Here is a 27,471-nt window from a genome sequence, read left to right on the forward strand (position 1 = left end):
AGTTACGTAGGTCATTCTAGGCTTAATTTATTTATTACCATCTTCAGCACCAGAAAGGAAGGGTTTAGAATATTGGCTGTATAGAGTGACATCTCAACTGCCATATCTGAGTGCCTCTGCAAAGACAGTGATTATGGGTGATTGATGGTGAAATTGTTTTTCTTTATGGGCCACCCTGCCTCAGTGGGAGACATCCAGTGTGTTGAAAAAAAAATTATTTGTTACCTTACATATAGATGCTAAACTGGTTTACTTAAACCTAATAAAAATTCTTGATCTTTCAAAATATTTGGTGCGGGAGGGAAGAGGAGCGATTGGTGGAATGATGATGTGAAGAGAGTAGTAAGGGAGAAAAAGTTAGCATATGAGAAGTTTTTACAAAGTAGAAGTGATGAAAGGAGGGAAGAGTATATGGAGAAAAAGAGAGAGGTTAAGAGAGTGGTGAAGCAATGTAAAAAGAGAGCAAATGAGAGAGTGGGTGAGATGTTATCAACAAATTTTGTTGAAAATTAGAAAAAGTTTTGGAGTGAGATTAACAAGTTAAGAAAGCCTAGAGAACAAATGGATTTGTCAGTTAAAAATAGGAGAGGAGAGTTATTAAATGGAGAGTTAGAGGTATTGGGAAGATGGAGGGAATATTTTGAGGAATTGTTAAATGTTAATGAAGATAGGGAAGCTGTGATTTCGTGTAAAGGGCAAGGAGGAACAACATCTTGTAGGAGTGAGGAAGAGCCAGTTGTGAGTGTGGGGGAAGTTCGTGAGGCAGTAGGTAAAATGAAAGGGGGTAAGGCAGCCGGGATTGATGGGATAAAGATAGAAATGTTAAAAGCAGGTGGGGATATAGTTTTGGAGTGGTTGGTGCAATTATTTAATAAATGTATGGAAGAGGGTAAGGTACTTAGGGATTGGCAGAGAGCATGCATAGTTCCTTTGTATAAAGGCAAAGGGGATAAAAGAGAGTGCAAAAATTATAGGGGGATAAGTCTGTTGAGTATACCTGGCAAAGTGTATGGTAGAGTTATTATTGAAAGAATTAAGAGTAAGACGGAGAATAGGATAGCAGATGAACAAGGAGGCTTTAGGAAAGGTAGGGGGTGTGTGGACCAGGTGTTTACAGTGAAACATATAAGTGAACAGTATTTAGATAAGGCTAAAGAGGTCTTTGTGGCATTTATGGATTTGGAAAAGGCGTATGACAGGGTGGATAGGGGGGGAATGTGGCAGATGTTGCAGGTGTATGGTGTAGGAGGTAGGTTACTGAAAGCAGTGAAGAGTTTTTTCGAGGATAGTGAGGCTCAAGTTAGAGTATGTAGGAAAGAGGGAAATTATTTCCCAGTAAAAGTAGGCCTTAGACAAGGATGTGTGATGTCACCATGGTTGTTTAATATATTTATAGATGGGGTTGTAAGAGAAGTAAATGCGAGGGTCTTGGCAAGAGGCGTGGAGTTAAAAGATAAAGAATCACACATATAGTGGGAGTTGTCACAGTTGCTCTTTGCTGATGACACTGTGCTCTTGGGAGATTCTGAAGAGAAGTTGCAGAGATTGGTGGATGAATTTGGTAGGGTGTGCAAAAGAAGAAAATTGAAAGTGAATACAGGAAAGAGTAAGGTTATGAGGATAACAAAAAGATTAGGTGATGAAAGATTGGATATCAGATTGGAGGGAGAGAGTATGGAGGAAGTGAATGTATTCAGATATTTGGGAGTGGACGTGTCAGCGGATGGGTCTATGAAAGATGAGGTGAATCATAGAATTGATGAGGGGAAAAGGGTGAGTGGTGCACTTAGGAGTCTGTGGAGACAAAGAACTTTGTCCTTGGAGGCAAAGAGGGGAATGTATGAGAGTATAGTTTTACCAACGCTCTTATATGGGTATGAAGCATGGGTGATGAATGTTGCAGCGAGGAGAAGGCTGGAGGCAGTGGAGATGTCATGTCTGAGAGCAATGTGTGGTGTGAATATAATGCAGAGAATTCGTAGTTTGGAAGTTAGGAGGAGGTGCGGGATTACCAAAACTGTTGTCCAGAGGGCTGAGGAAGGGTTGTTGAGGTGGTTCGGACATGTGGAGAGAATGGAGCGAAACAGAATAACTTCAAGAGTGTATCAGTCTGTAGTGGAAGGAAGGCGGGGTAGGGGTCGGCCTAGGAAAGGTTGGAGGGAGGGGGTAAAGGAGGTTTTGTGTGCGAGGGGCTTGGATTTCCAGCAGGCATGCGTGAGCGTGTTTGATAGGAGTGAATGGAGACAAATGGTTTTTAATACTTGACGTACTGTTGGAGTGTGAGCAAAGTAACATTTATGAAGGGGTTCAGGGAAACCGGCAGGCCGGACTTGAGTCCTGGAGATGAGAAGTACAGTGCCTGCACTCTGAAGGAGGGGTGTTAATGTTGCAGTTTAAAAACTGTAGTGTAAAGCACCCTTCTGGCAAGACAGTGATGGAGTGAATGATGGTGAAAGTTTTTCTTTTTCGGGCCACCCTGCCTTGGTGGGAATCGGCCAGTGTGATAATAATAAAAACCATAACCCATAATTTTATTTGGAGTTTGGTTATTCTCTGTTACGTCACTCAAGGACGGTGCTTTGATACCAGTAAGGGGCTCTTGATCCAAGGAAGTGGACTTCCATGGAATCAGCCTGATTGTTTCTCATTACCCTTGCACTGTGTGACTCCTACAGGTTTGGTCTTTCTCATAACAATAATAATGACGTAACTAAAATGCCAGGACTAAGGTGTTAGTAACCCCTTCTCCTGTATAAATTACTAAATGTATAAAGGTCACTCTGCCTTGGTGGAAGATGACCAGTGTTTTAAAAAATAATAATAATAATAATAATAATATATGGACACCTATCTAGTTACAAGCCACATACAGCTGCAGTTATACTTGAAGTGTGTCTTTGTTGTCTCAAGGAAGTGAAGAAATGATGAGTCTTAAGCAGAAAATGTTTTCCAACACAGTAACTAGGAGGATATACTGACAAACCTGACAATGAAACATAATTATCTGACCATACCAAATGTGCTTTAAATTTCAGGTTATTGCAAGAATATCTTGTCTAGATGTTATGCTGAAGAAGAGAGCAAATTGATGATATGGTATTCACTGAGACTGCACTGCCAGAAATATGGCATTATTTTACTTTAATTTGCTTATTCCAGATTAATTATACATATTTTACAGGTTAATACAGTGGAACCTTGGTTTTCATTTGCCCTGGTTTTCATCAAATTTGGTTTTCGACGACTTTTTTCCGTCAAATGTTGTCCCAGTTTTCATTTAATTTTCGTCCGCCATACCAAACGTGTCCCCCGCTCCCACACAAAGCATCCCACGCACACACTCCAAGTCAGTCTGGCTTTGTTTCTTGTCGAGTGAAAATTACCCTGTGAGCTCATTCGAAACATTTTGTAAGAATCGATTGTTTTTTGTGCTTGTTTATTGAGTGCGACAGCTAAATAAGCCACCATGGGGCCAAAGAAAGTTACGAGTGCCAGCCCTTTGACAAAGAAGGTGAGAAACATGATAGAATTCAAGAAAGAACTTGTAGAAAAGTATGAAAGTGGTCAATCTCGCCAGGATGTACGGGAAGTCCTCATCAACGATCAATTCCATTCTGGCAAAGAAAGAAGAAATCAAGGAATCTGATGTTGTGAAAGGGGTAAGTGTGCTTACAAAATAGAGATCGCAAACAATCGATGTTGAGGAGTTGTTGGTCTGGATCAACGAAAAACAGTTAGCAGGAGATAGTGTTGTGGAGGCAATAATTTGTGAAAACGCAAGATAGTTGCATGCAGATCTCGTAAAGAATGTGCCTGGAACGAGTGCTGCTGTTAATGAATTTAAGGCCAGCAGAGGCTGGTTTGTCAACTTCAAAAAGTGATCTGGCATACGCAGTGCGTTAAGGTATGGCGAGGCTGCAAGTTCAGACAAACAAGAGTCTTCAATAAAGGTAAAACTGATTTAAATGTTCATTTATCCATTAAAATTAATGCTTTATATTTATTTCTCACCTAGGTAGTAGGTTGGTAGACAGCAACCACCCAGGGAGGTACTACCGTCCTGCCAAGTGAGTGTAAAACGAAAGCCTGTAATTGTTTTACATGATGGTAGGATTGCTGGTGTCCTTTTTTCTGTCTCATGAACATGCAAGATTTCAGGTATGTCTTGCTACTTCTACTTACACTTAGGTCACACTACACATACATGTGCAAGCGTATATATGCATACCCCTCTGGGTTTTCTTCTATTTTCTTTCTAGTTCTTGTTCATGTTTATTTCCTCTTATCTCCATGGGAAGTGGAACAGAATTCTTCCTCCGTAAGCCATGCGTGTTGTAAGAGGCGACTATAATGCTGGGAGCAAGGGGCTAGTAACCCCTTCTCCTGTATATATTACTAAATTTGAAAGGAGAAACTCGTTTTTCCTTTCGGGCCACCCCGCCTCGGTGGGATACGACCAGTGTGTTGAAAGAAAGATTTATTTCTCATTGTTTTCTGTATGTAAAACTATAGTTATTCTCTATAAAATGTATTTTTTGTTAATATTGTTGGGTGTCTGGAATGGATTAATTGGATTTACATTATTTCTTATGGGAAATATTGCTTGAATTTTCGTCGAATTTGGTTTTTGTCAGACTCTCTGGAATGAATTAAAAACGAAAACCGAGGTTGCACTGCATAGCCTAACTTAAAAAATAAAATATTTGTATACAGAGAACATTCAGAAATTGATGATTGGGGAATGCCTAAGAATTTAAACTGTAAAGTGAGAATGGGTTGAATTATAACAATAAACAAAATTCAGAATCATTATAAACATGTTTGGACCTTCCCAAGTATGTAATAATGTTGCAGTAATATGTACAGTAATATGAACATGTATTATTATAAAAGATGTTATGGTACTGTCAATTGACTGTTTCGGTCGTATATATACGTATTACGCGCCACTGTTTCTGACCTATGTATATGTGTAAATTCTAGCAGCTTCAAATCAAGAGGGAGAAAGCTGGTAGGCCCACATGTGAGAGAATGGGTCTGTGTGGTCAGTGTGCATCACATAAAAAAATTCTTGCAGCATGCAGTGCGTAATGAGAAAAAAAAAACTGAACGTTTTTTTGGATTAAAACTCCAACTTTGAGGTGTATTTTCGTATAGTATTTATCATTGTATTCTCGTTTTCATGGTCTCAGGTGATAAAATGGAAAACACATTAAAGAAATAGAGATGATTTTGATTACTTTCATGATGAAAACGACCTTGAAATTGAGCTCAAAATAGCGAAAATGTTCAATTTTTACCAATGTTCAGGAGTAAGCAAATCGCACCACACATCCAATACACTTCAACTGGGAAGTCTGATATTCTTTCACTAGTGCACTGATATAATTTATACCATTTTTACAATAATGCAGTAATCTTCATAACAGTAAATTTTGTATTTTTTTGTATGAATAAAAAATCAAAATATAAAGCATAGTAATATAAGAGGGGCCTAGAGACGTGACTAATGAACAGAGAATATGTTATTTTAGTGCCAAGAATGTCTACATTGTTTATTCTCTACTCTATTTTGAAATTGGCATCTTTCTTAATTTGCGTGAAATTGGCCAAATTGCCAATCTCTGACCATTTTATTGGGTAGTTCAAATCGGTAAATGGGTGGTTTCTTGTACTCAACTGATAGAAAAAATGGAGTTCTAAAGAAATAGCTATGAGTTTGGTCAACTGGCACAACGGAATTGGCCAAAAACAGGGCTCAAAGTCGGCGAAATCGCCAATGTGTATATGTCGCCGAGACCGCTAACTTCGCGGGAGCGTAATTCCGTGAGTTTTTGACAAAATTTTGTACTTTTGGTGTCATTACCATCGGGAAAAGATTCTCTATCATTTCATAGGAAAAAAAATTTTTCTTTTTTCCAAAAATTTATCGACATACTGTAGAATGACAGTTTCAGAAAGGGGCCTGCGACAGTCAAAGGGTTAATTACCTAAATCCTGATAACAGATCTGCTGCAGTAAATAATGGTAATTAAAAATAGATATGGGTGCATTTTCAAAATCATGGAAAATCTCTGTAATGTAATTCATTAATAAATCTTATAAAGTAATACACTAATTCATTGTTGTCACATTTTACATATTCGGCAGCCTGACAGAAATAATAGAACATATACATTGCATGGCTTGCCCAAAAATTGTGTTTTCCCTTTTAACACAGTATTATTTTACTGTATTTATAAATAAATTCCACTTAACATACTCAGTCTTTGCTTATCAAATAGTAGGATACCCGAAATGCCCCAGCATGATAGTGGTTTTCTTTGTACCAATTAAATTATGAAATATAAACACACATTGTAACCTTTGCAAAGAAATAAACTTTTATTTTGTTTTGTTTTGTTTTTTGATTCTGCTGTAGTGTAAAATTATCAGACTTGCTATGTAGCCAAGCATTAATGGTGTAGGACACATGATCTGACACACCCATATACCTGTCACTCACTCATCCTTCATCACAACACCAGACACTTGACAGTTCTCTCACCAGCTAGTAACACATTTCAGTTTGTGTATTCGCTTGTTTATAGATGCAGTCATTAAATCTCATCTCTTGGCCTCGCCTTGTAACTGGTTTTGACTAGGTTCACATGAATTCTACCGTACCTATTATTAATCTGTGCATGGAGTCTCTCACCACTACTTCCTCATGTAATTACATTTTTCTGACTGCAGAATCATTTCTTGACATTACTGAGGTTCATTATCATCTTTAATTTACATCTCCGCCCCTTGTTCCAGTTTTGTGCTTCTTGAAAAGTTTTCCTCTCCACCCTGTCAAGTACTTTTAAATATATTGTACATCAAAATCAGTTATTCCTGGTTCTTCTGTTGTCTAAGATCATCAGTTTCTGTTCTTTTAGTCTCTCATAAGTCTTTTCTCTTGAATTCAGGACTACTCTTGTGTAAATATCTGTACCTCCTCTAATTTTTTAGACATGCTTAATGAAGTGAGTTTCACAGTGGTGCAGCACACACTGACTGACCTGAGATATTTATGGTGTCATGAATCACTTTGTTGAGCTTCCTGGAAACTGATCTTAGGCTTGATAGTCGTTTAGTTGATATGTGGTTCCAGTGATACGTTTGATATTGTGTTCCCATCTAGGTCCTCCTTGTGTGAAGTGTGCAGCATCTGTCTTGCCATTTATTTTCTCCATTTTTCTGGTGGGTTTAGCACCTGTCACTAAATCTAATAAAAAATAATAATAATCCCTTGACCAATTATCAAAAACTTGTGCTTACTGAGGTTGAATTCTATTAACCACATGGCCAATCCTGTAGTTTGTCCTGGTTATATTGTAGCTTTTCCTTGTCATCTCTAGTTTTTATTTTTTCCATTAATTTCACATCATCTGCAAAAGGAATAGTGAGGACTTTATCTATTCTGATAAGTGGTTTACACCTACAGCACCAGAAACAGCACTGGTCTTAGTTCCAGTTCTTGTAGAACCCCACCTGAGTCTTAACTCACTTTTACACTAAATATTTTACTTTAGCAGCTAGCACAGCTAGTATGTACACATTCAACAGTTCATCTCCACAACCCTGCAGTTCCATATTTATGTTTGTTTCAGAAGCTTCATACTTTTGCCTCATTATATTCCCAATAAATGAAAAATATTTGTGCCAGTTATTATTGTGATATGGAAATCTAAAAACAGTGCTGATCAGGCCTGGCTGTTGTCTCAGCACAGGTCATCAATCTTGTTTGTAACATCAACACACGCTTGCTGACTCCGCCCACGTCATCAATACCGTGCCCTCCCCCCTCATGCAGAGTATCCTGGGTATAGTATATAATGGACTGGAGAGAGCATGTGTGGCTTGAGTGATTGGTATTGCACCATGATGCTGTAAGTGTGGGAAAAGTGAGAGGCGCCAATCTTTACTACCAACGACTCACAGGTACAAAGTGTTTATATTTAATATCTGAATTTTTTTCATTCTTCATTTGACACTTAACTGGCTAAAAGATTTATATTTTTTTAAGTTTAAGCAGTATACAGGAAGGCCCCGCTTTACGGCGTTTCACTTTACGGCGTTCCGCTAATACGGACATTTCAAATTATGACCAAAACTCACTATACGGCTCCCCCCACCTGACTTTCTAATACGGTCACTGTGCCCCACCCTGTTTGTTTACATTCTCCATGAGCTCAGTAAGCACTAAGTCTCTCCATTTTGTCTGGAAACTCCAAAATTTCAAATGTTTTTAAAAGTTATTTCATATTTTATATATACTCTGATAATTATACTTATGTATACCTGTACCTAAATAAACTTACATACATCGAGTCATTTAAATGTCGTATATTACGTTAATATACACATTTTCATTAATCCATCCATGATATTTTTTTCAAAATTATATAATAAACACGATGCATAACATATAAATAAGATAAATACACCCCACAGTAGAATAAATAAACATAAATGTGAGATGTGACCAGACGACTTCCACAAGTGACGCCATAATAACAATACTCACCGAGTCTCATTAAATGTCGTATATTACGGTAATATACACATTTTCATTAATCCATCCATGATATTTTTTTCAAAATTATATAATAAACACGATGCATAACATATAAATAAGATAAATACACCCCACAGTAGAATAAATAAACATAAATGTGAGATGTGAGCAGACGACTTCCACAAGTGACGCCATAATAACAATACTCACCGAGTCTCATTAAATGTCGTATATTGCGGTAATATACACATTTTCATTAATCCATCCATGATATTTTTTTCAAAATTATATAATAAACATGATGCATAACATATAAATAAGATAAATACACCCCACAGTAGAATAAATAAACAAATGTGAGATGTGAGCAGACGACTTGCACAAGTGGTGATAATAACAATACTCACCGAGTCTCATTAAATGTCGTATATTGCGGTAATATACACATTTTCATTAATCCAGCCATGATATTTTTTTCAAAATTATATAATAAACACGATACATAACATAAAAAGATGATAAATACACCCCACAATAGAATAAATAAACATAAATATAAGATGTGGGAGCCTGGTTTGTTTACATAACTCTGCGCCTGTTACCTCTCATGTACTCATTCTTTCTCTCTCTCATTTATTCGTTTTATCTCATTTACTTACTCCTGACCCTACATTAAGACTACAAATATTTTAAGGTAAGTAATGAGTGAACTGTATATACATTTTATCGCTCTGGGATGCTTAAATATCATAGAATTGTATGTGTGGGTGGGGTGGCCTGGTATGGTAGCCTGGCTGACTACCATACATACCACACTTGATTTCTTACAATAAATACTACTTGTCTCACCCTAGATTAAGACTATAAATATTTTAAGGTAAGTAATGAGTGCACTATGTGTGTATTGTACCTTTTTATTGTTTTTTGATGCCTGGTTCTATTGCTAACTTAATATATGTTAGTGTAAACTTGTTATCTAGTGTTTGTGTGCATTTATAAGTGGAAAAAAAGGGTGTTCCACTTTACGGCGATTTCCGCTTTACGGCGGTAGCCTGGAACCTAACCTGCCGTATAAGTGGGGCCCTCCTGTACTTGTAGTTCTGGAGCTTATCTTTGAAGCTGATTAAAGAGAACTGATGCTGCTCAGGAACTACTGTCGACAGCTTGGTCAAGTTACAGTTAAAGCCATACTCAGCAACACAGGCAAACATTGTTCCTTGCATATAATATCATGGTAGTATTTATATTTTTGAAACTAGTTTAGACACAGTTTATTTACTAGTTTATATACTAATTGTCAACTCTTCCCTCTTATTTTTGCCCAGTTATTCATTGATTTTTACCCCAGACTAATTATTCTTTTTTTTTTTTTTTTAATATCACACTGGCCGATTCCCACCAAGGCAGGGTGGCCCGAAAAAGAAAAACTTTCACCATCATTCGCTCCATCACTGTCTTGCCAGAAGGGTGCTTTACACTACAGTTTTTAAACTGCAACATTAACACCCCTCCTTCAGAGTGCAGGCACTGTACTTCCCATCTCCAGGACTCAAGTCCGGCCTGCCGGTTTCCCTGAATCCCTTCATAAATGTTACTTTGCTCACACTCCAACAGCACGTCAAGTATTAAAAACCATTTGTCTCCATTCACTCCTATCAAACACGCTCACGCATGCCTGCTGGAAGTCCAAGCCCCTCGCACACAAAACCTCCTTTACCCCCTCCCTCCAACCCTTCCTAGGCCGACCCCTACCCCGCCTTCCTTCCACTACAGACTGATACACTCTTGAAGTCATTCTGTTTCGCTCCATTCTCTCTACATGTCCGAACCACCTCAACAACCCTTCCTCAGCCCTCTGGACAACAGTTTTGGTAATCCCGCACCTCCTCCTAACTTCCAAACTACGAATTCTCTGCATTATATTCACACCACACATTGCCCTCAGACATGACATCTCCACTGCCTCCAGCCTTCTCCTCGCTGCAACATTCATCACCCACGCTTCACACCCATATAAGAGCGTTGGTAAAACTATACTCTCATACATTCCCCTCTTTGCCTCCAAGGACAAAGTTCTTTGTCTCCACAGACTCCTAAGTGCACCACTCACTCTTTTTCCCTCATCAATTCTATGATTCACCTCATCTTTCATAGACCCATCCGCTGACACGTCCACTCCCAAATATCTGAATACGTTCACCTCCTCCATACTCTCTCCCTCCAATCTGATATTCAATCTTTCATCACCTAATCTTTTTGTTATCCTCATAACCTTACTCTTTCCTGTATTCACCTTTAATTTTCTTCTTTTGCACACCCTACCAAATTCATCCACCAATCTCTGCAGCTTCTCTTCAGAATCTCCCAAGAGCACAGTGTCATCAGCAAAGAGCAGCTGTGACAACTCCCACTTTGTGTGTGATTCTTTATCTTTTAACTCCACGCCTCTTGCCAAGACCCTCGCATTTACTTCTCTTACAACCCCATCTATAAATATATTAAACAACCACGGTGACATCACACATCCTTGTCTAAGGCCTACTTTTACTGGGAAAAAATTTCCCTCTTTCCTACATACTCTAACTTGAGCCTCACTATCCTCGTAAAAACTCTTCACTGCTTTCAGTAACCTACCTCCTACACCATACACTTGCAACATCTACCACATTGCCCCCCTATCCACCCTGTCATACGCCTTTTCCAAATCCATAAATGCCACAAAGACCTCTTTAGCCTTATCTAAATACTGTTCACTTATATGTTTCACTGTAAACACCTGGTCCACACACCCCCTACCTTTCCTAAAGCCTCCTTGTTCATCTGCTATCCTATTCTCCGTCTTACTCTTAATTCTTTCAATTATAACTCTACCATACACTTTACCAGGTACACTCAACAGACTTATCCCCCTATAATTTTTGCACTCTCTTTTATCCCCTTTGCCTTTATACAAAGGAACTATGCATGCTCTCTGCCAATCCCTAGGTACCTTACCCTCTTCCATACATTTATTAAATAATTGCACCAACCACTCCAAAACTATATCCCCACCTGCTTTTAACATTTCTATCTTTATCCCATCAATCCCGGCTGCCTTACCCCCTTTCATTTTACCTACTGCCTCACGAACTTCCCCCACACTCACAACTGGCTCTTCCTCACTCCTACAAGATGTTATTCCTCCTTGCCCTATACACGAAATCACAGCTTCCCTATCTTCATCAACATTTAACAATTCCTCAAAATATTCCCTCCATCTTCCCAATACCTCTAACTCTCCATTTAATAACTCTCCTCTCCTATTTTTAACTGACAAATCCATTTGTTCTCTAGGCTTTCTTAACTTGTTAATCTCACTCCAAAACTTTTTCTTATTTTCAACAAAATTTGTTGATAACATCTCACCCACTCTCTCATTTGCTCTCTTTTTACATTGCTTCACCACTCTCTTAACCTCTCTCTCTTTCTCCATATACTCTTCCCTCCTTGCATCACTTCTACTTTGTAAAAACTTCTCATATGCTAACTTTTTCTCCCTTACTACTCTCTTTACATCATCATTCCACCAATCACTCCTCTTCCCTCCTGCACCCACTTTCCTGTAACCACAAACTTCTGCTGAACACTCTAACACTACATTTTTAAACCTACCCCATACCTCTTCGACCCCATTGCCTATGCTCTCATTAGCCCATCTATCCTCCAATAGCTGTTTATATCTTACCCTAACTGCCTCCTCTTTTAGTTTATAAACCTTCACCTCTCTCTTCCCTGATGCTTCTATTCTCCTTGTATCCCATCTACCTTTTACTCTCAGTGTAGCTACAACTAGAAAGTGATCTGATATATCTGTGGCCCCTCTATAAACATGTACATCCTGAAGTCTACTCAACAGTCTTTTATCTACCAATACATAATCCAACAAACTACTGTCATTTCGCCCTACATCATATCGTGTATACTTATTTATCCTCTTTTTCTTAAAATATGTATTACCTATAACTAAACCCCTTTCTATACAAAGTTCAATCAAAGGGCTCCCATTATCATTTACACCTGGCACCCCAAACTTACCTACCACACCCTCTCTAAAAGTTTCTCCTACTTTAGCATTCAGGTCCCCTACCACAATTACTCTCTCACTTGGTTCAAAGGCTCCTATACATTCACTTAACATCTCCCAAAATCTCTCTCTCTCCTCTGCATTCCTCTCTTCTCCAGGTGCATACACGCTTATTATGACCCACTTCTCGCATCCAACCTTTACTTTAATCCACATAATTCTTGAATTTACACATTCATATTCTCTTTTCTCCTTCCATAACTGATCATTTAACATTACTGCTACCCGTTCCTTTGCTCTAACTCTCTCAGACACTCCAGATTTAATCCCATTTATTTCCCCCCACTGAAATTCTCCTACCCCCTTCAGCTTTGTTTCGCTTAGAGCCAGGACATCCAACTTCTTTTCATTCATAACATCAGCAATCATCTGTTTCTTGTCATCCGCACTACATCCACGCACATTTAAGCATCCCAATTTTATAAAGTTTTTCTTCTTCTCTTTTTTAGTAAATGTATACAGGAGAAGGGGTTACTAGCCCATTGCTCCCGGCATTTTAGTCGCCTCATACGACACGCATGGCTTACGGAGGAAAGATTCTTTTCCACTTCCCCATGGACAATAGAAGAAATAAAAAAGAACAAGAGCTATTTAGAAAAAGGAGAAAAACCTAGATGTATGTATATATATATATGCATGTGCGTGTCTGTGAAGTGTGACCAAAGTGTAAGTAGGAGTAGCAAGATATCCCTGTTATCTAGCGTGTTTATGAGACAGAAAAAGAAACCAGCAATCCTACCATCATGCAAAACAGTTACAGGTTTTTGTTTCACAGTCATCTGGCAGGACGGTAGTACTTCCCTGGGTGGTTGCTGTCTACCAACCTACTACCTAAGACTAATGTTGTTTTATATATAAACAGGAAGCATTACTCTATCCTGATGTTCATTCCACTTGTTAATGAGCTATACCCTAAGTAAATATATAATGAGAAAAGTACTGACACTAATTTCCTACATCAACTGTGACTCCCTCATCCTTTCTGTTGATGTCCTTCCATCAACAAGCACCTCAGGTTGGTGCTTCTTTCTATCTTTCTGTGTCTTGTGGTATGCCACTGACCATGGTCTAAATTTTAATGATTTGCCAGCAACTTTGGCCATTTTGTTTTCAGTGTGGGCTATATGGCTTCAGGGCGTGTGCCAAGACATGGAAACTTTAGAGATCTTTTTAATGTTATTCATTTAATATTTTTAGTTTACTTTGTGATTATTTATTGTTTTTATTGTGCTCTTGTTAATGGAACTGGTTTTTATTATGTGAAGTTTTAGTTTTTATGCCATTGAATTTACAGGCTAAGATAAGTAAGACTCAAGTGCAGCAGTTAGGTATCAATATTCCAAATGTCTTGCCTTCACAGTAGGCAACATCAGTTGAATACATTGGAGGCAGAAGAAGCTGTGGAAATGTAAAGACAGATGGTACCTACAGTGTAGACTAAATGTTTTGAAATATAGATACCTAACTGTTGCACATGTGTCTTACATATTAATGTACTATTACTGTATACCATTATTATATTTACAGGCTTAGAGTTACTATTTCAGTATATGTGACCTTTTAGTAATAAGAGCTCTAGATGGCCGGTTAGTCCCAGCACTCTTAAAATTTTCTAACCTCATTCCCAAACAAAGCATCTTCCCTTAGAGCCTTTCAAAGTAGGGTGCACTGGTACAGGTGCACTGAAAATGTTGCTCCTGTTGGTGACCAATTCACAGAACAGAATGTAATGTTAGCGAACAAATCATCATCCATGGAATTGGAGCTACCCTTCCTTATATCAAACTTGATTACTAGTACCTAGCATTTCCTGGGTGTTATATGATCTATGTAGTAATAGTGGAATATAAACTTGCAAGTTTTTCCTGAGTCATGTGTGTCATAAGAGGCCACTAAAATGCTGGCAGCAAGGAGCAAGTAACCCTTTCTGTATAAATTACTAAATTTAAAAAGAAGAACTTTCATTTTTCTTTTTAGGTCATCCTGCCTCAGTGGATATGGCTAGTTTGTTGAAAAAAAAAGTTTTCCTGAATAAGGAATGCACATATGTAGATTCAGTTGACAAATTAGAAAGTGGTAGGTTTAATTACTAGTCACATGTTTTGTGGTATAGTCTTGTAATGAGCATGTGCTAATAGAAGCTTCTTTCAGAGTGGTGTGTGTGTTTGTGTGTGTGGTGGTGAGGTGTCAGAGACAGCATGGGAGGCATGAGGTGGGTGCTGTCCCTGGGTGCACTGCTGACTGCTATAGCTTTCCTGCCTCCAGCTGCTGCAGGTCAGTCATGCTCAAACAATCATAATTTATATTTTTTTATTTTAATAACACATCAGCTGTCTCCCACCAAGGCAAGGTGGCCCAAAAAAGAAAAACTTTTATCATCATTCACTCTGTCACTGTCTTGCCAGAGGTGCACTTACACTGCAGTTATAAAACTGCAACATTAACACCCAAGAAAATAACATTATGAAAAAAATACCTCTGCAAAGACAGTGATTATGTATGAGTGATGGTGAAAGTGTTGAATGATGATGAAAGTTTTTTCTTTCTTTTTGGGTTTTCCTTTCTTTTTGGGGCACCCTGCCTCAGTGGGAAATGGCTGAGTTTATTCAGGTATACACAAATATAAAAGAGAAAAAGGTAGCTTATGAGAGGTTTTTACAAAGCAGAAGTGTTATAAGAAGAGTAGAGTATATGGAGAGTAAAAGAAAGGTGAAGAGAGTGGTGAGAGAGTGCAAAAGGAGAGCAGATGATAAAGTGGGAGAGGCACTGTCAAGAAATTTTAATGAAAATAAGAAAAAAATTTGGAGTGAGTTAAACAAGTTAAGAAAGCCTAGGGAATGAATGGATTTGTTAGTTAAAAACAGAGTAGGGGAGTTAGTAGATGGGGAGATGGAGGTATTGGGTACATGGCGAGAATATTTTGAGGAACTTTTAAATGTCGACGAAGAAAGGGAGGCGGTAATTTCATGCACTGGCCAGGGAGGTATAGCATCTTTTAGGAGTGAAGAAGAGCAGGATGTGAGTGTGGGGGAGGTGCATGAGGCATTACATAGAATGAAAGGGGGTAAAGCAGCTGGAACTGACGGGATCATGATAGAAATGTTAAAAGCAGGGGGATATAGTGTTGGAGTAGTTGGTATTTTTGTTTAATAAATGTATGAAACAGGGGCAGGTACCTAGGGATTGGTGGAGAGCATGTATAGTCCCTTTATATAAAGGGAAAGGGGACAAAAGAGATTGTAAAAATTATAGAGGAATAAGTTTACTGAGTATACCAGGAAAAGTGTACGGTAGGGTTATAATTGAAAGAATTAGAGGTAAGACAGAAAGTAGGATTGCGGATGAGCAAGGAGGTTTCAGAGTGGGTAGGGGATGTGTAGATCAAGCGTTTACATTGAAGCATGGTTGGTTTAGAAAGACACGTAAGCAAACACTATAACATATTTATTAGAAAACGTTCCGGTCCTGGGACCTTGATCACTTCTAACATGTTAGAAGTGATCAAGGTCCCAGGACCGGAATGTTTTCTAATAAATATGTTATAGTGTTTGCTTACGTGTCTTTCTAAACCAACTTGTCGGTATTTATTACCAAGGTTTATACCACATTGAAGCATATATGTGAACAGTATTTAGATAAAGATAGGGAAGTTTTTATTGCATTTATGAATTTAGAAAAGGCATATGATAGAGTGGATAGGGGAGCAATGTGGCAGATGTTGCAAGTATATGGAATAGGTGGTAAGTTATTAAATGCTGTAAAGAGTTTTTATGAGGATAGTGAGGCTCAGGTTAGGGTGTGTAGAAGAGAGGGAGACTACTTCCCAGTAAAAGTAGGTCTTAGACAGGGATGTGCAATGTCACCATGGTTGTTTAATATATTTGTAGATGGGGTTATAAAAGAAGTAAATACTAGGGTGTTTGGGAGAGGGGTGGGATTAAATTGTGGGGAATCAAATACAGAATGGGAATTGACAGTTACTTTTTGCTGACGATACTGTGCTTATGGGAGATTCTAAAGAAAGATTGCAAAGGTTAGTGGATGAGTTAGGGTTGAAAGTGAACATAGAAAAGAGTAAGGTGATGAGGGTATCAAATGATTTAGATAAAGAAAAATTGGATATCAAATTGGGGAGGAGGAGTATGGAAGAAGTGAATGTTTTCAGATATTTGGAAGTTGAGGTGTAAGCGGATGGATTTATGAAGGATGAGGTTAATCATAGAATTGATGAGAGAATAAAGATGAGTGGTGCGTTGAGGTATATGTGGAGTCAAAAAACGTTATCTATAGAGGCAAAGAAGAGAATGTATGAAAGTATAGTAGTACCAACACTCTTATATGGGTGTGAAGCTTGGGTTGTAAATGCGGCAGCAAGGAGGCAGTTGGAGGCAGTGGAGATGTCGTGTCTGAGGGCAATGTGTGGTGTAAATATTATGCAGAAAATTCGGAGTGTGGAAATTAGAAGAAGGTGAGGAGTTAATAAAAGCATTAGTCAGAGGGCTGAAGAGGGGTTGTTGAGGTGGTTTGGTCATTTAGAGAGAATAGATCAAAATATAATGACATGGAGAGTGTATAAATCTGTTGGGGAAGGAAGGTGGGGTAGGGGTTGTCCTCGAAAAGGTTGGAGGGAGGTTTTGTGGCAAGGGGCTTGGACTTCCAGCAAGCGTGCATGAGCATGTTAGATAGGAGTGAATGGAGACGAATGGTATTTGGGACCTGATGAGCTGTTGAGTGTGAGCAGGGTAATATTTAGTGAAGGGATTCAGGGAAACCGGTTATTTTTATATAGCCGGACTTGAGTCCTGGAAATGGGAAGTACAATGCCTGCACTTTAAAGGAGGGGTTTGGGATATTGGCAGTTTGGAGGGATATGTTGTGTATCTTTATATGTATAGGATTCGGAACTGTTGTATTCTGGGCACCTCTGCAAAAACAGTGATTATGTGTGAGTGAGGTGAAAGTGTTGAACGATGATGAAAGTATTTTGTTTATGGCAATTTTCTTTCTTTTTGGGTCACCCTCCCTTGGTGGGAGACGGCTGACTTGTTAAAAAAACAAAAAAAAAACAAATATAGTTATGTACATAGATTATCATACATAGCAGCATGTGTGTAGAGAACCTAGGATAACCCAAAAAAGTCAGACAGAGTGACTTATTTCTATTGGGGTCTTTTTGTTACCTCATCAATAATATTACATTAATTTAAAATATTAAATGTGGCAGATAAGAAATTATATAAAAATCTTTCTTTCTTTCAACACACCGGCCGTATCCCACCGAGGCAGGGTGGCCCAAAAGGAAAAACGAAAGTTTCTCCTTTTACATTTAGTAATATATACAGGAGAAGGGGTTACTAGCCCCTTGCTCCCGGCATTTTAGTCGCCTCTTACAACACGCATGGCTTACGGAGGAAGAATTCTGTTCCACTTCCCCATGGAGGTAAGAGGAAATAAACATGAACAAGAACTAGAAAAAAAATAGAAGAAAACCCAAAAGGGTGTGTATATATATGCTTGTACATGTATGTGTAGTGTGACCTAAGTGTAAGTAGAAGTAGCAAGACATACTGAAATCTTGCATGTGTATGAGACAGAAAAAAAAAGACACCAGCAATCCTACCATCGTGTAAAACAATTACATGCTTCAGTTCTACACTCGCTTGGCAGGACGGTAGTACCTCCCTGGGTGGTTGCTGTCTACCAACCTACTACCTAGATTATATAAAAATGACACATAAAATATATAAAATATTGAATAAAATATGATGAAGATAGAATGAGTAGGCCAAAAGAATTATGAAAATATAAAAGAAAATACAGTGGAACCCTAGTTTTTGTCCTTAATCCGTTCTAGAAGGTCAGTCAAAATTTGAAATGGATGAAAACCGAAGTAATATTTCCCATAAGAAATAATGTAAATCCAATTAATTTATTCCAGACACCCAAAAATATTAACAAAAATACATTTTATAAAGAATAACTATAGTTCTACATACAGAAAATAATGAGAAGAAGGCGAGGAGGGGAGAGGGGGCAGAAGTTATTGTTTGGAATACATCAATACATCCTGGCGAGCTTGGCCACATGTATATCACTTTCGTATTTTGCTACAAGCCCTTTCTTGAATTTTATCACGTTTCTCACCTTCTTTACCAAAGGGTTGGCACTAGGAACTTTCTTTGGCCCCATGGTGGCTTATTTCGCAGTTGCACTCAATAAACAAGCACAAAAAACAATGGATTATTATGAAATGTTTTGGATGAATGCATAGAGTATTACTCACTGAACGAGTGACAGAGGCAGACTGAGTCACATACATGTGAGCGGCCACGTCCTGGGCGGGTGGACGCATCTGATATGGACAATTTCTGAGCAGAGGTTTGAAACCCAGGGTAAAACTTCGCCCAAAAAAGTGGTTGAAATTCGAATTGTATGATATCTGCACTGGTCGAAATCCGGGGTTCCACTGTATGAAGAAAAAAAATGAATGAAGAAAAGAAATGAAGAATACTAAATTTTAATAGATTTCACTGTGAAAATTAATTATCAGTCTGTTGGAATACAATAAAAAATAGAAGACAATGAATATATATCAGAAATTAATAAACATTTTAGGGAATACAGTATATTTATTGCCCTAATAACAGATGTTGCAAGGCGCTTGTCCCTCCTTGGTGGGACAGCCAGACAGCTATTGCAAACAGCAGTTGGTTATGCCAGGATCTGCTGCTTGCAGGGGCACCATTGACCCTCCCCAAGAGGTCAGTGACTTTGCTGCGTTGGGGATGTGTCAGCATCTTGGTGGATGTTAATTTGATTGCAGATCCCAGATCCTCTGTAGAGGTGAAGTCACGGTAACTGTCAGCGCTGTCTGCTGGGAGGGGCTGTTGGTTGTTCCCACTTGGAGCTCTCCAGGAGCCTAGACATCCACTGTATGCACATATGTTGGAATTTGAGGGAATGAGTGCACACTTCCTGTGGCACACCTGACAGTTGCCTCATGGTCAAATTCCACGGTGCTGGCTCTGTAGTGGAAGCTCCTGGGGACCTGGCACATTTTGTGACATCGCTGACATCGTGGGCTGGGAGGGAAACAGTACCCTCTACAGTTGGGGTGCGGTTGGGAGTTGGGTGGGTGAGGCAGGGGAGTTGAATGGGGAAGGTGCAGGTAGTTTGGTGGAGGAAGCCCTGGGTGAGGGGTTATGGGAGGCACGGGAGGGTACACTACCCACAGTGCAAGCCTGGGGAGTAGGGTGAGGGCACTTCCCTACACACGGATTGCACACTGTTGTTCACACTATCGTGCTTACAATAAACACAGTATTTATTTGTTTCCCATGCACACCATGAGAGATGTAGGTATGTAATTCCTTCAAACCAGTGTGTTCCCATCATCTTCACTTACACACCCTGCCTCTTTCCCCTCTTCCATAGCATGGGAAAGGAGGCACTGACTGGTCCCAACCTCATTACTGAACACCACATTGCTTCTCACACCATATTTTAAAGACAGAACAAAATGTTTTCATTATGTTTCTGCTATGGCTTTTACTGGGTTCAGTGTTTGGTTTTGCTTCTGATATTTTCTCCTCATTGTAAGAGTTTTGTTTGTAATGCTTTTATCTGGTTCTTGCTTATTGTGAGAAGGAATTGGAGGAAGTTCTGAAAAGACTAATTTGGTCCCTGCTTGGTATGGGAGGGGTCCAAAAGGTTTGCACTAGTCTCTGCTTGTCATGGAATGGGATTGAAAGGGTTGACCTAGTTTGCTTAGTGTGAAAGGGATTGGAGGAGAGGAGAGGACAGGGTTTGTAAGGATTGATCTAGTTCTTGCATAGGGTAGGAGGGGAATGGTAGGGAACTAGAAAGATTGATCTAGCCCCTGCTTGGTGTGGGAGGAAATCGGAGGGGTCCTACAAGGATTCTAGGGCCTTGTCTCCCAGGAGGGTTAGAGAAGGGATCTCTAATAGATAAGATAACTACATTATATGAAATTGTGGCAACACCTGACAAGTAATGATAAAAAGATTCAATATATAGAGGTTTGCCTATATAAATAAAGACTTTTGTTTCCTTGAATCTATTTACCAAGATAACTTTATTTCTTATAGGTAGTAGGTTGGTAGACAGCAACCACCCAGGGAGGTACTACCGTCCTGCCAAGTGAGTGTAAAACAAAAGCCTGTAATTGTTTTACATGATGGTAGGATTGCTGATGTCCTTTTTTCTGTCTCATAAACATGCAAGATTTCAGGCACATCTTGCTACTTCTACTTACACTTAGGTCACACTACACATACATGTACAAGCATGTATATATATACACACCCCTCTGGGTTTTCTTCTATTTTCTTTCTAGTTCTTGTTCTTGTTTATTTCCTCTTATCTCCATGGGGAAGTGGAACAGAATTCTTCCTCCATAAGCCATGCGTGTTGTAAGAGGTGACTAAAATGCCGGGAGCAAGGGGCTAGTAACCTCTTCTCCTGTATATATTACTAAATATAAAAGTAGAAACTTTCGTTTTTCCTTTTGGGCCACCCTGCCTCTGTGGAATACGGCCGGTGTGTTGAAAGAAAAGAACTTTATTTCTTAAGAAGATACTGTACAATAGTAGGTTAACAGTATATACAAGTTGTAAGGAAAAGCCCATAGTTCTGCATAACATTTTGGGCAGTTTTAAAGGCATGACTAATATTAACAGCATGAAAGTTAAATAATGCCACAGAATGGAGTGTATATAAAAGTAGGACATCCTAAATTTATCATTATAAAATACTGACTCATGAAATCTTAATGACATGAAAGTAAACAACTCACTGAAATGAACTGAACTTGAACCCATGGCAAGCCAGTGGTAAACCTAACAGGCCAATGCACTATCCACTGTATCATACCAGCTTAATAACATTCATCCAACTAGGTGAATTTCTATACACACTAGGAAGGTTAGCACGGTCATCTGTGACCACAAAAGTAGGTTTTTGTAAACGAATCTCACACTGGCATGGCTGTTTTACAAACTAGCTCTAGTCCCTTCAGGTTATTCATGAGTCATTTGCAATGGTTTTGGATGGACATGAGCTATAGCCTGCAACAGCTATGCTGATGTGAGATTCCTCTGTGAAAACCTGCACTGTGGCCACAGAGCAACAAAACACTAGTCAAAATAATCATCTCAGGGACAGATATCAGAGGACAGTGTAGCAAACACACACACACACAGTGAAGTTTGATTCAGATGTAGTAAACTTTAAGACACTGGTGTTTCTCAGACACAGACTGGTGGAACTTCAATGAAAAGATAAGGAATGAAGTGCTCCGGAACTATGACAAGAACACTCTGCCCCAGCGCACCCACAATGGCACTACACAAGTCTACTTCGATTTGTGGCTCCGGGGTCTGTGGTTTGATGAGACAAGTCAGGTGCTTCATCTCAACTTATGGCTATTCATGGTAAATCTCATACCTGTGTCTTCCCCTCGTACCTGTGTCAGGATAAGTTTTTGCTTGGTCTTGAGTTCTGGAGGTGGGAAGGATTCTGTAGTTCCGTGGATAATGCCTGTAGATTGTGGTATCCATGCACTTTGTTAACCTTTTGACTGTCGCAACCCCCAATCCTGAGGTGTCTCCTGGTGTCACAAAATTTAAAAAAAAAAAAAAAAATATTTTTTCTTATGAAATGATAGAGATTCTTTTCCCGATTGTAATGACACCAAAAAAACGAAATTTGATGGAAAACTGACGGAATTATGCTCTCGCGAAGTTAGCGACCTTGGCGCTGTTTACAAATCGGCGATTTCGCGCACTTTGAGCCCTATTTTCGGCTAATTCCATTGTTCCAGTCGCCCAAACTCATAGCTATTTCTTTAGAACTCCATTTTTTCTATCGATTGAGTACAAGAAACTGCCCATTTACCGATTTCAACTACCTAATAATGTGGTCAGAAATTTGCAATTTGGCCAATTTCACGAAAACTAAAAAATATGACAATTTCAAAATAAGGTCCAGAATGAACAATGCAGACATTCCTGGCTCTAAAATAGCATTTCTTTGCTCATCAGTCATGTCTCGAGGCCCCTCTGATGTTACTCTTGCTTTCTATTTTGAATTTTTATTCAAACAAAAAATAGAAGACTTACTATTATGCAGACTACTGCAATACTGTAATAATTGTATAAATAACATCAATCTATTCATGACTGCATATTAGAATGGCTAGTTGGACATTTATTGGACAATGGCATCATTTGTTTACTTTTGAACATTGGCAAAAATCAAACATTTCCCCTACTTTGAGCTCCATTTCTAGGTTCTTTTTATAGTAAAATCAATCAAAATCACCTCTATTTCTATAATATGTTTTCCATTCTATCAAATGAGACCAAGAAAACGAGAATACAACCATAAATACTATAAGAAAATAGACCACAAAGTCGGCATTTTAATTAAAAAAAACGGTCGGAGTTTTTTTGTCTCATTATGCACTGTGTGCTCCAGGATTTTTTTTATATGGTGCACACTGACCCATTCTCTCACATGTGGACCTACCAGCTTTCTCCTGCTTGATTTGAAGCCGCTAGAATTTATGAGTATATATACGTCAAACACGGTACCTCGTAAGACGTATATATACGGCCGCGACAGTCAAAGGGTTAAGATAGCTTGAGTGTGAGTAATGCTGACTGTATTTATTTTTCACCTTAGGTGACCCTATCATTTAATACTAAGGCTGGGTGACTTAAAGAAGTAAATTTAGTCACTATCACTTTAACTGTCTTTTCAAAAATTTGCAGGCATCATGATGCAATGGCACTCTCAGGTGCAGCTATTCAATTGTACTTCCTGCCTCTAGAATTTGGTATTTCTTAATCTCTTCATAGATGTTATTCTTTATTCCCTCTTAACCCTTTGACTGTCGCGGCCATATATATACGTCTTACGAGGTACCATGTTTGACGTATATATACTCATAAATTCTAGCGGCTTCAAATCAAGCAGGAGAAAGCTGGTAGGCCCACATGTGAGAGAATGGGTCTATGTGGTGAGTGTGCACCATATAAAAAAAATCCTGGAGCACGCAGTGCATAATGAGAAAAAAAAACTCCGACCGTTTTTTTTTAATTAAAATGCCGACTTTGTGGTCTATTTTCGTATAATATTTATGGTTGTATTCTCGTTTTCTTGGTCTCATTTGATAGAATGGAAAACATATTATAGAAATAGAGGTGATTTTGATTGATTTTACTATAAAAAAGAACCTAGAAATGGAGCTCAAAGTAGGGGAAATGTTTGATTTTTGCCAATGTTCAAAAGTAAACAAATGATGCCATTATCCAATAAATGTCCAACTAGCCATTCTAATATGCAGTCATGAATGGGTTGATGTTATTTATACAATTATTTCAGTATTGCAGTAGTCTGCATAATAGTAAGTCTTCTATTTTTTGTTTGAATAAAAATTCAAAATAGAAAGCAAGAGTAATATCAGAGGGGCCTGGAGACATGACTGATGAACAAAGAAAATGTTGTTTTAGAGCCAGGAATGTCTGCATTGTTCATTCTGGACCTTATTTTGAAATTGTCATATTTTTTAGTTTTTGTGAAATTGGCCAAATTGCAAATTTCTGACCACATTATTAGGTAGTTGAAATCGGTAAATGGGCAGTTTCTTATACTCAATCGATAGAAAAAATGGAGTTCTAAAGAAATAGCTATGAGTTTGGGCGAATGGAATAATGGAATTAGCTGAAAATAGGGCTCAAAGTGGGCGAAATCGCCGATTTGTAAACAGCGCCGAGTTCGCTAACTTTGCGAGAGCATAATTCTGTCAGTTTTCCATCAAATTTCGTTTTTTTGGTGTCATTACAATCGGGAAAAGATTCTCTATCATTTCATAAGAAAAAATAATTTTTTTTTTTTTTTAAATTTTGCAACACCAGGAGACACCTCAGGATTGGGGGTTGCAACAGTCAAAGGGTTAATATCAGAATCATTATTTTTAAACCCACACTTTTCTCTAATACGCTAGTAATATCTTTTACAAGACCAAACTATAATGACATTGAATAACTACAGTGACATTACACATTCCTATCTAAGGCCCACTTTTATTGGAAAATATATCCCTTGTCTGTTATATATCCTAACCTGAGCCTCACTAATAAATAATGGAAATTACAGTTGCTGTACTTTGAACATTGGGTGAAGATGCAACAGTGTATTGGGACATAATTGGATCATGATGTTTATGCACTTATGGTAAGACAGCTAAAAAGTGAGTTATGGTGAATGCATTAGAAATTGCCAGTGTGTAATAAAATGTATAATTTAATGTATCTGTCATTCAATACATCATCAGGCAGACTGACGAATAGAAAGGAAGAGATCATAGATTAATTATTGCACAGGACACACTAAAGTATGTATTAGACAACTATCTGGTCAGGTCAAATGATGCTCAGCAATGCATTGTGGTGCCAACAATTATTCCATGATCAAAGTCACTTAGATCCCATTTCATTCCTTTTCACCATGTCTGCATGCTTTTAGGCACTGAGGTACTGCCACTGCATTAACGAGCAGATGTACAGGTGTACCTAATAAAGTGCCACTGAGTGTACATAATTGTGGGCTTCTTGTAAGATGTATACACTGTTAACTTACTATTGTAACTTTAAGGTATCATCTTGGAAAATAAAGTTATCTGTCATATTTTATCTTAATTGGTTGTAACTTGCATTGTGAACAGCTTTTTCAGTGTTTCTCCATCTGTATATCAAAATGCTGTTTTAAAACTGGTCGTTGTTTTTTAGATTTGGCGTGACAGCCGAATATTATGGGACCCAAAGGACTATGGAGGACTTGATGAAGTGCACTTTAGCCATGATGAGCTCTGGACACCTGACATTACTGTCTACAACAAGTAGGTGAAGAGCCCACAACCCTCCTGTCTTCACCTCAGCAATATTTACAATAATGTTGCCAGTCTTGTTTTTCAACATGTGCTTCTTATTTCCATGTACAGTACGAGCACTTCACACCTTGCCCAGGAGGTGGGCAAGGTGTGAGTTAAGCACCTGGCTGATGCAGTATTTCCTGAATTGCTGCATTAGAGAAGCAGGGGTCTTTATATGTTATAAGAAAATAAAAGTTGTGATTATGTATTAGTAATTGTAATATACACCTGTGCTGCCTTAAAACCAGGTGTGTGATAGCATAACCACATTATTGGCCTAAATAAATTTGGACAAGGAGTTGAATCATTTGAAATATAGTGGCCCATACATTTATAATGTGGTGATCTAGAGTATATTGTGAGACAGATATTTCTTGGAAGGTAAACCTGCTTCCTCTTTCTATTATCAATGCAGCAGATTTCCTGTTTTTTATGTTTGATTAGAGAATCACACACAAGAATTAAGTTAAGCTTTCAAAAATTTTTTGTCAAGGGTTTGGAATTTGTGTGTCTTATTTAATTCACAAACAGTCTCACTGGGGCCTGGAGTCTTTTATAACATAATAGATATTTTTTTATTTTACATCTACATACATAAATTTGGAGCTTTTCACTTTCTAAATTTTCGTTCCTGCTTGTCACAGTTATCTCTTTCTCTTGCACAAACACATCAGTAGCAACAATCTGACCAAGCTCTTCCCTCCAGTCTTCACTCATCTATATACAAAGTTTTCACTCTTACATTTTAACTTAGGTTTTGCCATGATAGAAATGACACTTCCCTAGCTACCCATTATTTACAGGAAAGAAATATCTGATAATCTTGCATGAACAGAGAATACTTGAAATTTGGTCTGGATTACATTGTGACCCAACAGTCAGGGTAGTAGGTTCAGGAAGAGACAAACTGTATTTTCTTCTTTTTAAACAGTGCGGATATCACAGAAATCAACCACTACGGGCAGACCCACCTGCTGGTGTTCAGTGGGTTAGTTTATTGGTTCCCACCTGCTCACATCTCTGTTGAGTGTCCCATGGATCTCTCTCATTGGCCCTATGACACCCAGACCTGCCACATCTACTTTGGCTCCTGGACAACTCATGGCTGGCAGGTCGAGCTCAGCTATCCAAATTTCACTAAAGCGGTAAGCCTGCCTTGGGTTATATATAGTGAACAGTACAATCTGACAGTAACATACAGCAGCATGGAAAGACTGAATTAAACTTTACAGTCCATGTCAGGGCTATCCTGCAATATGAACTAACTTCAGTCTAGCCAGCTTTACTTCTGTGTAGACAATTGAAGCAATAATAGTATAGCAATATAGTTTACAGTTATTAGAATCAGTACATTAGTGACTCCATGGGTTAACAATTTTAAAGATTACTAATAACTAACACTAAAATTAATTATTGTTTAGTACGAGTCAGCATGCTTCTGGCAAGACAGCAATTGAATGAACGATGGTGAATGTGCTTCCTGGAACTTTTGGTTCACCCTGCTTTGGTGAGAGACAGCAGGTGTTAAAAAATAAAAACAGCTGTACTGGACTGTACTTAAAAATCTCAGAGTTGGTAAGCTAGAAAGCTTAACTGCAGAAAATATGAAGGGCGATAGTGAGAAAACATTGATAATGAATAAGAATACTGGAAATAGGTCAGGCCAAAATTAGGACAGGGCATACAAAATTAACTGTCTTGTAAGCACTGAAACTGATTAACTGAATTCCCAGAATATAATGAAACTGGATGAGTAATTTTAATAGATATTTGATGGAAAATTACATTTTTTGGTAGATTTTGTGAGTCCTCAAATTATTCAGAGAAATGCATATACTGTATTAACCT

At 38.4% G+C, this 27,471-nt stretch overlaps 1 protein-coding gene across 2 annotated transcripts in view; it reads left to right on the forward strand.

Moving 5' to 3' along the window:
* Nucleotides 1-27,471, forward strand: part of LOC128688904 (neuronal acetylcholine receptor subunit alpha-6) — a 35,194-nt gene that overhangs the window by 198 nt on the left and 7,525 nt on the right. Inside the window, exons 1-5 of one of the 2 annotated variants that reach the window (XM_053776942.2) lie at nt 14-7,968; nt 14,820-14,942; nt 21,939-22,120; nt 25,481-25,590; nt 26,555-26,768. In XM_053776942.2, coding sequence (XP_053632917.1) covers nt 14,867-14,942; nt 21,939-22,120; nt 25,481-25,590; nt 26,555-26,768 — 582 coding nt within the window. In that variant the 5' untranslated portion in view covers nt 14-7,968; nt 14,820-14,866. Of the gene's footprint in view, nt 1-13; nt 7,969-14,819; nt 14,943-21,938; nt 22,121-25,480; nt 25,591-26,554; nt 26,769-27,471 lie in introns of those variants that run through there. The other variant, XM_053776944.2, reaches the window with a different exon arrangement.

Source organism: Cherax quadricarinatus, chromosome 16 (genome assembly GCF_038502225.1).
Source record: "Cherax quadricarinatus isolate ZL_2023a chromosome 16, ASM3850222v1, whole genome shotgun sequence".
NCBI lineage: Eukaryota > Metazoa > Arthropoda > Malacostraca > Decapoda > Parastacidae > Cherax > Cherax quadricarinatus.